The sequence below is a fragment of the Ovis canadensis genome, chromosome 8 (assembly GCF_042477335.2).
Source record: "Ovis canadensis isolate MfBH-ARS-UI-01 breed Bighorn chromosome 8, ARS-UI_OviCan_v2, whole genome shotgun sequence".
NCBI classification, from domain to species: domain Eukaryota; kingdom Metazoa; phylum Chordata; class Mammalia; order Artiodactyla; family Bovidae; genus Ovis; species Ovis canadensis.
Genome location: NC_091252.1, coordinates 81,216,888 through 81,229,555, shown reverse-complemented (window position 1 = coordinate 81,229,555; position 12,668 = coordinate 81,216,888). Strand labels below are relative to the sequence as shown.

The 12,668-nt window shown below is 35.9% G+C and overlaps 1 protein-coding gene across 7 annotated transcripts in view; it reads left to right on the top strand.

The window, feature by feature from the left end:
- SHPRH (SNF2 histone linker PHD RING helicase) overlaps window positions 1-11,836 on the top strand; it is an 83,216-nt gene extending 71,380 nt beyond the window's left edge. For 6 of the 7 annotated variants that reach the window (XM_069599298.1, XM_069599301.1, XM_069599299.1 and 3 more), the window contains 5 exons: window positions 3,062-3,154; window positions 3,816-3,902; window positions 4,684-4,862; window positions 8,162-8,242; window positions 9,653-11,836. In XM_069599298.1, coding sequence (XP_069455399.1) covers window positions 3,062-3,154; window positions 3,816-3,902; window positions 4,684-4,862; window positions 8,162-8,242; window positions 9,653-9,749 — 537 coding nt within the window. In that variant the 3' untranslated portion in view covers window positions 9,750-11,836. The remainder of the gene's footprint in view (window positions 1-3,061; window positions 3,155-3,815; window positions 3,903-4,683; window positions 4,863-8,161; window positions 8,243-9,652) is intronic. The other variant, XM_069599300.1, reaches the window with a different exon arrangement.
- Window positions 11,837-12,668: the final 832 nt, after the last annotated feature.

The following is a 12,668-nucleotide window of genomic DNA, read 5'->3' as shown; positions in this document are numbered from 1 at the left end:
ACTTACTTCTTTTAAGACCAATTCCCCAGATTTCATTACATTTTACTAACCCAAAATCCTCCTAAAGCTTGCTTTATGTTAGATTAAATCTGCTTGTCTTTCATGACTGTTCTTATCTGAGTCTTTCTGGGAAAGCGATAGAGATCAGTCAAAAGATTTGATTTGCCCATTGTTGATCATTCTGAATGAATAAAAAAATATGTTGAGAGTTTTAAATTATATTCTAACCTCTTTTATTTTCATTTATCTGTATTGTTTTTCTCAGATTTGTTTGGGATTGAGAACTTTAAAAGTACATATTAAATTTTCTTTTACATTAAGTAAATTGGTTAAGTGTATACTATTATGGAAGACCATGCACAGCTCTAAGAGATATAAAAGTAAATGCCATTTAGTCCTTATTTTCAAGTAGTATATCAACTGATAAATGACAGAAGTATTCTATACTCAGGTATGATATCATATCAAATGATACTACATAGAACCATCGCAGGGCAGTTAATTAAAGAAAAAGCTGTTCCTTTCCAAATAAAATCTCTCATCTTTCCCTTATGAAAGACACATTTAACTGTCAAACACAGAAAAGCCTAATAAAGCCAAAAAAAATCTAGTTTATAAACCCACATACCATTCATCAAGCATTTGTGAGTTACTGAAACTAATATAATGTATTAATACAGTACTTTTGCTAACATTATTTGCATTTAATACAATTAAATGTAAACTACATATAGAAAGGTAGGAAAATATTTACAACATGAATTTAACATGTGCAGTATTTGAGTGGTCCTACAAACCAGTTTATTTTTATTGGCAAGGAATATGAACAGACAGTTCACTGAAGAGAAATTCTGAATGGCCAGCAAGTGATATTCAAGCTCATTCTCAGAAAAATGCAGATAAATGAAAATTTGGTTCCACATTTTACCTATGCTATTGGCAAAAAATTGAATTTTAACAAGTGTACTAAGAAGCAGGTACATCTAAACTGTTGATAGTTTAAATTTCTAGCATTTCTAGGGTCGGTGTGATAGGGAATCTACTGCAATCCAGATAATCTAAAAACTTTTTTTTAACCTTTGACCAACAGTTCCACTTTTATATGCCTATCCAACAAAAACTGTGCACACATACCCAGTCCTCTAAGTATAGTCACTGAAGTATTGTTTGTAAGAACAAAAAAGAGTGAAATTAATGTAAATTTATATTAATAAGCAAATGTGAGAGTTGGACTATAAAGAAAGCTGAGCACCAAAGAATTGATGCTTTTGAACTGTGGTGTTGGAGACGACTCTTAAGAGTCCCCTGGACTGCAGGGTGATCCCGTTAGTCCATCCTAAAGGAAATCAGTCCTGAATACTCATTGGAAGGACTGATGCTGAAGCTGAAACTCCAATATTTGGGCCACCTGATGTGAAAAACTGACTCATTTGAAAAGACCCTGATGCTGGGAAAGATTGAAGGTGGGAGGAGAAGGGGACGACAGAGGATGAGATGGTTGGATGTCATCACCGACTCTATGGACATGAGTTTGAGTAAACTCTGGAGTTGGTGATGGACAGGGAGGCCTGGTGTGCTTCAGTCCATGGGGTCGCAAAGAGTCGGACACGACTGAGTGACTGAACTGAACTGAACTCTAGTCTTTTCCTTCACAGAGTTACCACTCCAGGTTGGAATTTTGCTTATAAAAGGTTATTCTGTTTTCTTTTGAAATTTTTGTAAGAAGCAGCTTAATTTTAGAAGAGTTCATAGTTATCATGGTGTTTCACTTGAAAATATCTTTGAAAACAAAACCTTGCACAGAACATGGAAGTTTCTTTCTTCACTGCTAAAATGATCACTTTATGCTAATTTCCTGTTTTCTTTTATGTGAGATAGTTTTGCTCTTATTTAAGGTAATTTTTAGATTGAAATAGTTCCCTTATACTTTTTAACCTTTCAAGTATAACTGAAAGTCTACATATCCAGAGAAATAAATGTAGATATAGGACTTTAATATAAGAATTTAAAAATCTTCCTTAATTCTTTGTTGATGACTTTAAACTTAATAAAGCTTTCTTCCTATTTGTTTCTATTTTTACCTGTAAGTATCTCTGTGTAAAAGTAATAAGGGGACATGATGTGAGGGTAATAGTAATATGGGAGTATTTTTACTTTTTGGTTACATCTGCCCCTCTTGTACGGTGATCTGATGTCTCTGAAAGGTTACCAAGTGTCTACTATTTGGAGTATTAGGCTAAACGCTTTGTACACATTTTCTCGTTTAACCATCACAGCAAGCTTTGGAAATAAATATAATCATCATCCCTGCTTGACAAACTAAGGCTTAGAAAGGTTAGAATCTTTATAACTAAGGAGCTGCAGAACTGGCAATTGAATTTCAGTTTATCTCACTCAAAGTCTCATGGCCTTAAGCTCCATGTCATACCATCTCCCACAGCATTCTAGGAGGAAAACTTTCTCAATGAAGGCTTCAAAGACACTTGCTTTATTTCTTCATTTTCTTATTCCTTTATCTTAGAAATGGTTATGCAGAGTACCAAAAGCAGTTTTTAAGTGTTTATCTAGCTTTGCATAAATCTGCCTCTGTCCAAGTGGACATCATTTGTACCTCTGTCATTGTCCTTTGTAAGGCCCTTAAAAGAAAGGATTTTTTGTGGGTTAGGTTCTTTACTATTTGCTTACATTAGAGTTTTGATTCATTATATTCTGCACAATTTCAGTGCCATACTATCTAAAGTGATATGTATTTTAATATATATTCTGATTATCTAAAATAACAAAGTTTTGTAATTGTAAAATATAGCCACTTAACTAAAAAAGCTTATCTTAGGGTCTTATAAATTTGTGGAGTGCTTTTTTATATTTGATTTTCTTGGGATATTAATCTGTAACTTCTGCAGTTTGAGGCTAAAGAAAATTTCCAGCAAATACGAAATGAAAAAGAATATATACATATGTACCTATCATACAGTTTTGATGGTGTTTTACATTGACTTTCCATTCCCTTGTTGATTGGATTTTATTTGATAATAATGGGTTTTCTTCTTTGTGTTCAAAGGGCAGCCATTCTACAAAAGTGGAGGCTGTGGTCAGAACTCTGATGAGAATCCAGCTTAGAGATCCGGGGGCTAAGGCGCTTGTTTTCTCAACGGTACAGTCAACATCCTCAGTGTTAACTCGGACTGGCTTTCTGTTTCTAGTCAGTTTATATCTGAGAACTAACTGTTAATGTTTGCCATGATGTAATTGAGATTTAGAACTACTGATTGACTTTTCCTTGTTAAATTTTTTTCTTATATCCATTGGATAGAATTATTTTTAGAGAAATTTGATGATGCTTCACAAAGCAATTCCCATAGCTGTATTTTAAGTTTTTAATATTAATTTTACTTAGGGATTTCTTATATTACTATTTTAAAATTGAAATCTATAAACTTGAAAGTCATTTCACAAATGTACTTGGTTAAGGAAAAGAACATTAACCTATTGAAAAAAAGGTATTGAGTAGAACTTCTAGTTTTCATTTTTGAAAGATAAATAGCCACATCTACTTATATATTCTATAATTTATTTTCTGTTTATTTTAATTCATTTATTAAAGATGCTCATTTTTTTACCCTATCTTTAACCAGCATTTGATTTAAAATATCTTTCAGGATAGAAAATAATATTAATGGTATTACACTTGAAGTTTATGTTTTTGTTTACTTAATTCTGAGGTATAAAGCTTATTTTGGTTTAGTCCCTTTTCAAATCCGTTTTACATGAAAGCTATGCGTAAATATTTGGTTTTCTGTTTTCTGTGTTCTTAGTGGCAAGATGTATTAGACATTATTTCAAAAGCTCTCACGGACAACAACATGGAATTTGCACAGATCAGTCGTGTTAAGACATTTCAGGTATGTCAAGAAGACTTTACTCATGTTTTTTGGAGTGAATTCAGTTACAAACTGAAACTGCTCTTAACTAGCTTACTTGCATTTATTGTCTTGTGTCATATAAACCACAAAAACAGTTTGAGTTCTTGATTGACTATAAGATTAACATTTAAAGGCAAAGTAAACAAACTACATGTACTTTCCATCTATTCAGTTATACCCATAGCAAACCATACTTAAAGATCTTATGACTTGAGGTCCGTTTCTTTAACATAGGAAAAGATGGCCTATAGTATACCTTTTGAATGGACAGAGGCCTCATGCCCCTAAAATTAAGTTCTAAAAACACTGCATTAGGCAGAACTGCATATGGTCAAATTGTGCTTACCTCACACTCAGCACAATGACAGATACAAACCTAAGAGAAAAACACCAAAAAAAGACCAAGTGAAAATTTAGCAGATTCATGTCTCTTATACTCACTCTAGCACTTTCTCTCACTCCTTCTTTCCTCTAAGCTCATATAGTTTCATTTCCATACATCACATGCACGTATCTTGTGATTCTTCTATGTATTATTATATGTATTATAAAGAACATGAGAGGTTGTGTGATACTTTTTTTTTCTTAAAGTCAAGCCACATGATTTTGTTTTCTAAAATTTGTCATCTTACATTTAATTTTCTTAATTATTGCCTTTCACAATGACCTGGATATCATTGGGCATTTTAGCATGAGCTGTAGTATCCTGCTTTTATTTTTGACTATCCAGCTAAAATTCAATGTACCTTTCTTTTTTTAGGAGAACCTGTCAGCATTTAAATATGATCCCCAAATCAATATTTTGCTGCTGCCCCTGCACACAGGTTCTAATGGATTAACTATCATTGAAGCAACTCATGTTCTCTTGGTGGAGCCCATATTGAACCCTGCCCATGAGCTTCAGGCCATCGGAAGGGTGCACCGGATTGGACAAACAAAGTAAGGACTAAAATTAGCCTCAGTCACATTTGCTCTTGTTTCTAAGATACAAGTCAGCATTTAAACTCTTCATTTATGTTCATCTTAACCTATTCATTTTTAGTGACTTACTTATATATTAAATTTTCAATTCTTATTATATGACCAGAAGATATTTTGAGATTTCCAGTGACTCTCCTCCAAACACCAGATCCCCACATTCTCCCAGATTTTTCTCTTTCCTTGTTCAGAAGCTACCCTGGTCACTTCATCAAGATAGTTTCTTAAAATACCTAAGACAACTATTAAGCTGAAGGCATCTGTCATAACTTTGAGAAGAACTGATTTTTGATTTGCTGAAGTAGCCAGTATTTAAAATAAGCCATATCTCATGCATAACTGAAAACAAATAGCTCTTATAAATGCTTCCCCTTAGGAAAGTACAACCTTCCCGATCTAATATAAGAGATAGTTAAGTAAACCTAATAGTAAATATTATGTAGTATGTACTACTTTTATTCAAATATCAGAATGGATAATTATCCTTTATACAGCCTCTCAGATGCACTACCTCCTGGATGTTAGATTCTTTCAATTTGTTCTAATGCATCCATACTCAGTTCAAATCAGTCCTTTAGTCATGTCCAACTCTTGCTTCCCTGTCCATCACCAACTCCTAGAGCTTGCTCAGACTCATGTCCATCAGGTTGGTAATGTCATCCAACCATCTCATCCTCTGTTGTCCCCTTCTCCTCCTGCCTTCAATCTTTCCCAGCATCAGGGTCTTTTCCAATGAGTCAGTTCTTCACATCAGGTGGCCAAAGTATTGGAGCTTCAGTATCAGTCCTTCCAGTGAATATTCAGGACTGATTTCCTTTGTGATTGGTTGGATCTCCTTGCAGTCCAAGGGACTCTCAAGTGTCTTCTCCAGCACCATAGTTTAAAAGTATCAGTTCTTCAGCACTCAGCTTTCTTTATGGTCCAACTCTCACGTGCATACCTGACTACTAGAAAAACCATAGCTTTGACTGGATGGACCTTTGTTGGCAAAGTAATGTCTCTGCTTTTTAATATGCTCTCTAGGTTTGTCATAGCTTTTCTTCCAAGGAGCAGGCGTCTTTTAATTTCATGGCTACAGTCACCATGTGCAGTGATTTTGGAACCCAAAAATAAAATCTGTCACTGTTTTCATTGTTTCCTCATCTATTTGAAGTAATGGGACCAGATGCCATGATCTTCATATTTTGAATGTTGAATTTTAAGCCAGCTTTTTCACTCTGCTCTTTCACTTTCATCAAGAGGCTCTTTAGTTCCTCTTTACTTTCTGCCATAAGAGTGGTGGCACCCATACTAAGCACTTGTTAAATAAATATTGATTGAACCCTTGCTATATGTCAGGTATTATTCTAGACACTGGAGGCTTCCCTGGTGGGCTCAGCAGTAAAGGATCTGCCTGAAATACAGGAGATGTGGGTTCAATCCCTGGGTCCAGAAGATCCCCTGGAGGAGGAAATGGCAACCCACTCCAGTATTCTTGCCTGGGAGATCCAATAGACAGAAGAGCCTGGCAGACTAGAGTCTGTGGAGTCACAAGAGTCCCCATGACTCAGTGACTAAACAATGATGACAAATATACTCTACCCTGAAGATTCAAATTGAATAAGATATAATCTTGTTTCCCCAGTGAGATCACTATGTAATACAGGAAACAGATGATTTGACATATTATAGTAGAATGTGCAAAAATAGGAATACTGTGGTAACAAAGAAGAGCGTGCACTCTTGTACCCTAGAGAGTCAGGAGAGGCTTCATTAGACTGAGTCTTGAAGGACTGATTACTCCAGAGTTGGCCTAGAGAAGGGTGCTCACACAGCAGAGAGTTGCTTGTGCAGAAACACAGAGGAGAAAATCCACATGATGTTTCTCAGGACCGTCAGGAGTTTGAAGTTGCCAGGGTATAAAGTATGTGCAGAGGAGTGGCAGGAGGTAAGGGCTTGTATGCCACACTCAGAAACATAGCCTGCTCTGTAAGCAGTGGCCGAGAGAGCAAACGATGGCTTTAATTTTAAGCAGGAAAGAGACATTCATCAAGCAAAATATGACAAAGTAATATAATTGTAATAAAGGCAAGATAGTTCTACAGTACTACCAAGTATCATTTAAAATGTAGTTATGTCTTACTGGGTTTTTTCTTTGTTTGATTCGGGTTTATGTGGGGGACGGGGGTGGTTTTGTTTGGTTTGAGGCCGTACCACACTGCAGGTGGTTATCTTAGTACACTGACCAGGGAGCAACCCCATCCCCCCTGAAACGGAAGTGCAGACTCTCAACCACTGGACCACCAGAGAGGTCCCTGTTTGTTTTCGCCTTGTCTTATATTTTTAAGCACTGGCTTCTTATCTTATTGTTTTCTAAAGCATACAGTGGGCTTATCTCAGATGTAAGACCACAAGTCTATAAAGGCCACTCAACACTGCTTAACAATCCTACTTTGCTTCCCTAGTATATAGATTTTTCTGCTTTCTGAAGAGTGGATGGATCTGCAGTCTCTCTGTTCCTCCTCCTTGTTGAGGGAGAAAAGGGAAAACAGCTACAGTCAGAGTAGAAGTAACTCATCTTTCCATCACCAACTTGAGCTGTCTACCTCCAGCAGTATCCACATAGTTCATTCAGTAAATTTTTATTGAGCTCCTGCTGTGTGCCAAGCACTGTTCTAAGTACTTGAGATGCCCTCACCTAGCTTAAATACTAGTTGTAGGGGATTGGTCGAGACAGATGGTAAACAATAAACATAATAAGTAAATACATATACTGTGTTAGAGGCAGGGTAAGGAGGATTTAGCCACCCTGCAGGTGGCTGGGCAGGAAAGGAATCCGACCTCCGTCCCCCTCACCGTATGCTTCATCCCTGCTAGCCTTCTTTCTGCCCTTCAGACTTTCGAAGCTTGTGCTCGGGCATGGCATTGATTTACTGCTGCTTCTGTCAGGTTGCTCTTCCCTGTCCTCTGCTTGTAGCCACCTATTCTCAGCAGTCATGTTTCAGGTCAATATGTCAGCCTCCTCATGACCTTGTCTATAGCTGAAAATGTCTTTATGGTGTGTTTTTATTATGTCTTCCTCAGTAGATACTGTAGATATCGGTTCATTGAGATTAGCTTGTTGTATTCACTGTTGACCAAACCCCCTCACCCCAGCACCTGGCTTAGTACCTGCCACAGCAGATACTGACTGATAAATATAGCAGGTAATATATGAAGTTTATTCATTCTAAACTGTTCTACAGGTGTTTTTAAACTTATCATTGTTATGTACCTTCTAGACCCACTATTGTACACAGATTCTTAATAAAAGCGACAATAGAAGAAAGAATGCAAGCAATGCTGAAAACTGCTGAAAGGAGGTAGGTAACAGTTCGCTTCAAGTGGATGGCAGAAGTGTTCCTGTTCATCTAAGGTTGTGTAAGCATGTAGAACTTCTTCACCTAGATGATCACTTAGTCAACCAAAAGATGTAAGTGCATATACTTTTTATAGAGCAAGGTATGACATTTTACCTATCCAAAATTTCCCAGCTAATACTCCAAGCATTCTATATTTGACTTAATTTATTAATAGGGATTATAAGTTTGAGCAAACACCAGGAGATAATGAAGGACCGGGAAGCCTGGAGTGCTGCAGTCCATTGGGTCCCAAAGAGTTGGACACGAGTTAGAGACGGAAGAACAACAGCAGATACATAAAAAAATATTTAAGTGATTCTGCTGTTAAAGAAACTTTATTTCAGAGCTATTATACTTTCAATCACCCATATATATTTTGCCAGTGGCGGGCTTTGGGAGAACTAGCCTACATTTCCTTGCCATGCTGGATTACTTTTTAAGTGAAATCTATCTTTATGCCCAACCTAAAAGCCTTGGTCTGAAATCTGTAACATGAAACTTAGAGACACTTGTTAGTTACATGCAAGTTAAAAAGTATGGACTTAAAACTAGGCTGGTAATTGTGTTATTACTCTTACAGGCAGAGCAGAAGCAGGGAGACTAAAACAGCCTTAATTTTAAAAACTTAAGTTTGAAATCATAAAACTTCCTAACATTTACTTCCTAATGTATTTTCTTTCAATATTTGTTTTCTTTCCATATATGTTTTCTTGAAACATAAACTAATGCCTAACTGAATTCTGGTGAGATAGGTGTGATTGCAAGATAAACTCAGAAGAGATGATTGCCTTGGAAGGGATGGTTTCTGCAGAGGTATTAGTACTTTGCACAGTAAAGCGGCCATTGGAAACCAGAAATTCTCTTTCATTGGTGGTCTGTGGAAAAGAGAGAGGCTGCCACAAAAGCTTTTTGCCTCAAACATGAAGGCTTTTTCTTGGTGGTATTTCCAAATATAACAGAATTAAGTAATTATATTTAAGCTGCCTCAATAAAAATAGCAGCTTGAATTTTTCTTGAAATTAACTTTGGATAGTAAGAAGGTAAGTTGTAAGGTGAAAGCCTTAGCAGTAGTTGGCAAGGGGTTTTGTTTATTAAGTGTGCAGAGGAAAACATTTTATGGCAAAGTTTGAAAATGCTATATAGAAATCTTTCCTAATTTTAACAAGTTGTAATAATGATCCCATCATCTTCTTGGAGTTTCTTATAACTCAATTACAAAAAATTAGGGACATACTCTTATATTAAGAATATAATATTAATATCTTTTTATGTCTTACATTATTATGAGACCAGAACAGTATATAAAGACAAACATAATAATTTATTTCTGGGGGTTTCTTTCTGATTCTGCTCACTTGGAAAATCCTGCAGTCACACGAACCCTTCCGCAAAGCATTCCGAAGCCTCTGTCTTGACCGTGGCTGACCTGGCAGACCTGTTTACCAAAGACACTGAAGACCTTGAATGAAGTACACTTGGTTCAGTCCAGACTTTAGTGTATTTTAAATTTTTCATAGTTTATAGAATAAAGTTATAAGTAAAACAATCCAGTAGATGTCAGTAAACACTGTTCTTAGTTGAATGAATGTATCGCTTTTTTGGTTGTACAGTCCAGTAGTTTTTGAGTCCTTTTCAATATACTGTTTCCATAATAGCTATCAAGATCTTTAATTTTACACTCCTAATAAAATGTTTGGGCTCCCCAGGTGACACAGTGATGAAGAATCCACCTGCCAATGCAGGAAACATGGGTTTGATCCCTGGGTGAGGAAGATCCCCTGGAGGAGGAAATGGCAACCCACTCCAGTATTCTTGCCTGGAGAATCCCAGGGACAGAGGAGCCTGGCTGGCTATAGCCCACGGTGGTCGCAAAAGAGTTGGACACCACAGAGCGACTGCACGCATGCACACACACAAAAAAATACTTATTTTATTCCAAAGAATATCTCTATCTGAGGGAATTAAGAGAGGTATTGTGTACTTTTCTTTTGATAAGATCAGTCTTAGAACGAAGTTAGAATAAGAAAGTAACTCAACTATTCTAGTTTTATATGACTCAGTATACTCAACCAAGATAGATCTCATTTTTGGAAGAGCCTTTAGTATCTTTAGCACAGGATTCACCAATATCTTATTAGTAATATTTTTAAAAGATGATGAATTATATTAGCTCCCAGTTCTTTGAGTAGTTATAGACTGTAACTCCATAAATAGTAACTTCAGAGTAATGTAGCTCCAACAGTAAGTTAATATTAGACAATTATTTCTTTTCTCTGTATCTTGCTACTAAAAATTGAAACACTGAACACTTTAAGTATTTCTGTTATATGTTAAATATTATCAGTGTAGGCAGTTAACATAGCTTTATTAAGTGTGTTAATGTTTAATTAAAATTGTTTTCTCTACTTTTAATTTGTGTTCTAAATGTTTACGTTTTAAGATTGATCTGTAAATATTGCAGTGTCTATAATTTCAGTTCTTATGATTATAGCAATATGGCAGGGGTTTTTTTTATCATTATTACATACTAATGTCTTAGATTCTTTTTCTTTCCTATGTTCTTGTGTAACTAGACTTTTTAACCACTAATATCTAAATTTATGATAGGATTTGTTATTTCATTCCAGTAGTACTTCCCTCAAGGATTAGCATTTGATCTTTGTAACAAGAGAATGTCATATTCACAGAAGCAAATAATTGCAAGTGATAATAACCCAGTGTTTCTTCTTCTGTGAAGAATTAATGGACTTTGAAATTGTTAAATAAGGAGTAGCTTGTTGTATCCTAGCCATTTGATGTAATACAAATGTTCTTGATTTATTTTCTTTGAGCCTTCAGAGTTTCAAATGACCCTCAGGACTCATTAACTCCTACTTAGTTGTCCAGAAAACTAACAGGAATATACCCTGGATCACATTTGTCCAAGAGGCTTTGGTGCTTAGTTAAGGTGCATTTTCTTATTCTGGTTTATAGAGTGACATAATCCAACTGAAGAAAACACACACACATTTTTGGTGCTTATTCTTCAGTTGAAGGAAGATATGCATTGATTCTTTTATATGAAATTAGACAAAACTATTATTTTTGTAGCTCTTTACATGTTATAAAGAGCTTTCCTATACATTTTTGTGTTTAATTTGCCCACCAGTCCTGTGAAGTTGATGAAATTTATAACATTCCTGTTTTAAAAGTGGAGAACTGAGATTCAGAAATACTAAGAAATATGCCTATGACACATAGCAAGTAAACAGTGGAGCCCAGGACCCTTGGCTCCAAATCTCATGTTTTTTTCTCTAAATCATAACTTGCTGCAATTCAGAAGGCCCTTGGTTCTAATTTAATGATGAACATGTTTCAGTATTTCTTTCTGTTTCTGAGTATTCTTTTTTGCGCTACAGTTTTAGGGAAAGTAATTTGATAATGCTTCAATTTTGTATAAAGAGAAATATAAAAATATAAATAGATAAATATACCTATCTGTATTAGAGAAAAACTGCTCTTATTTATTTCTGTAAAATGTCATCAATTAAATAAATATTTTAGTGTAAATTGAAATTCGAGCATTTATTAAATTTCTGATCCACAGAACATACTACATGGTTTTCATTTTTTGTTTGTTTTGGTCTTTCAACAAAAGGTGTCAAAATTGTTTAAACCACAGAACCCTATATTTTATAGACATTTATTCTTTCTTCAAAATAGTTGTGACAGTTTAGTTGCTCAGTCGTGTCCAACTCTTTGCGACCCCATGGACTGCAGCATGCCAGGCCTCCCTGTCCATCACCAGTTCCCAGAATTTACTCAAACTCGTGTCCATTGAGTCGGTGATGCCATCCAACCATCTCATCCTCTGTCATCCCCTTCTCCTCCCGCCTTCAGTCTTACATGAGTCAATTCTTCGCATCAGGTAGCTGAAGTATTGGAATTTCAGCTTCAGAATCAGTCCTTCCAATGAATTCAGGACTGATTTCCTTTAGAATGGACTGGTTGGGTCTCCTTGCAGTCCAAGGGACTCTCAAGAGGCTTCTCCAACACCACAGTTCAAAAGCATCAGTTCTTCAGCACGCAGCTTTCTTAATAGTCCAACTCTCATATTCATATGTGACTACTGAAAATACCATAGCTTTGACTAGATGGACCTTTTTTGGCAAAGTAATGTCTTCTCTGCTTTTTAATAAGCTGTCTAGATTGGTCGTAGCTTTTCTTCCAAGGAGTAAGCATCTTTTAATTTCATGGCTGCAGTCACCATCTGCAGAGATTTTAGAGCCCAAGAGAATAAAGTCTCTCACTGTTTCCCCATCTATTTGCCATGACGTGATGGTTCCGGATGCCATGATCTTAGTTTTCTGAATGTTGAGTTTTAAGCTAACTTTTTCACTCTCCTCTT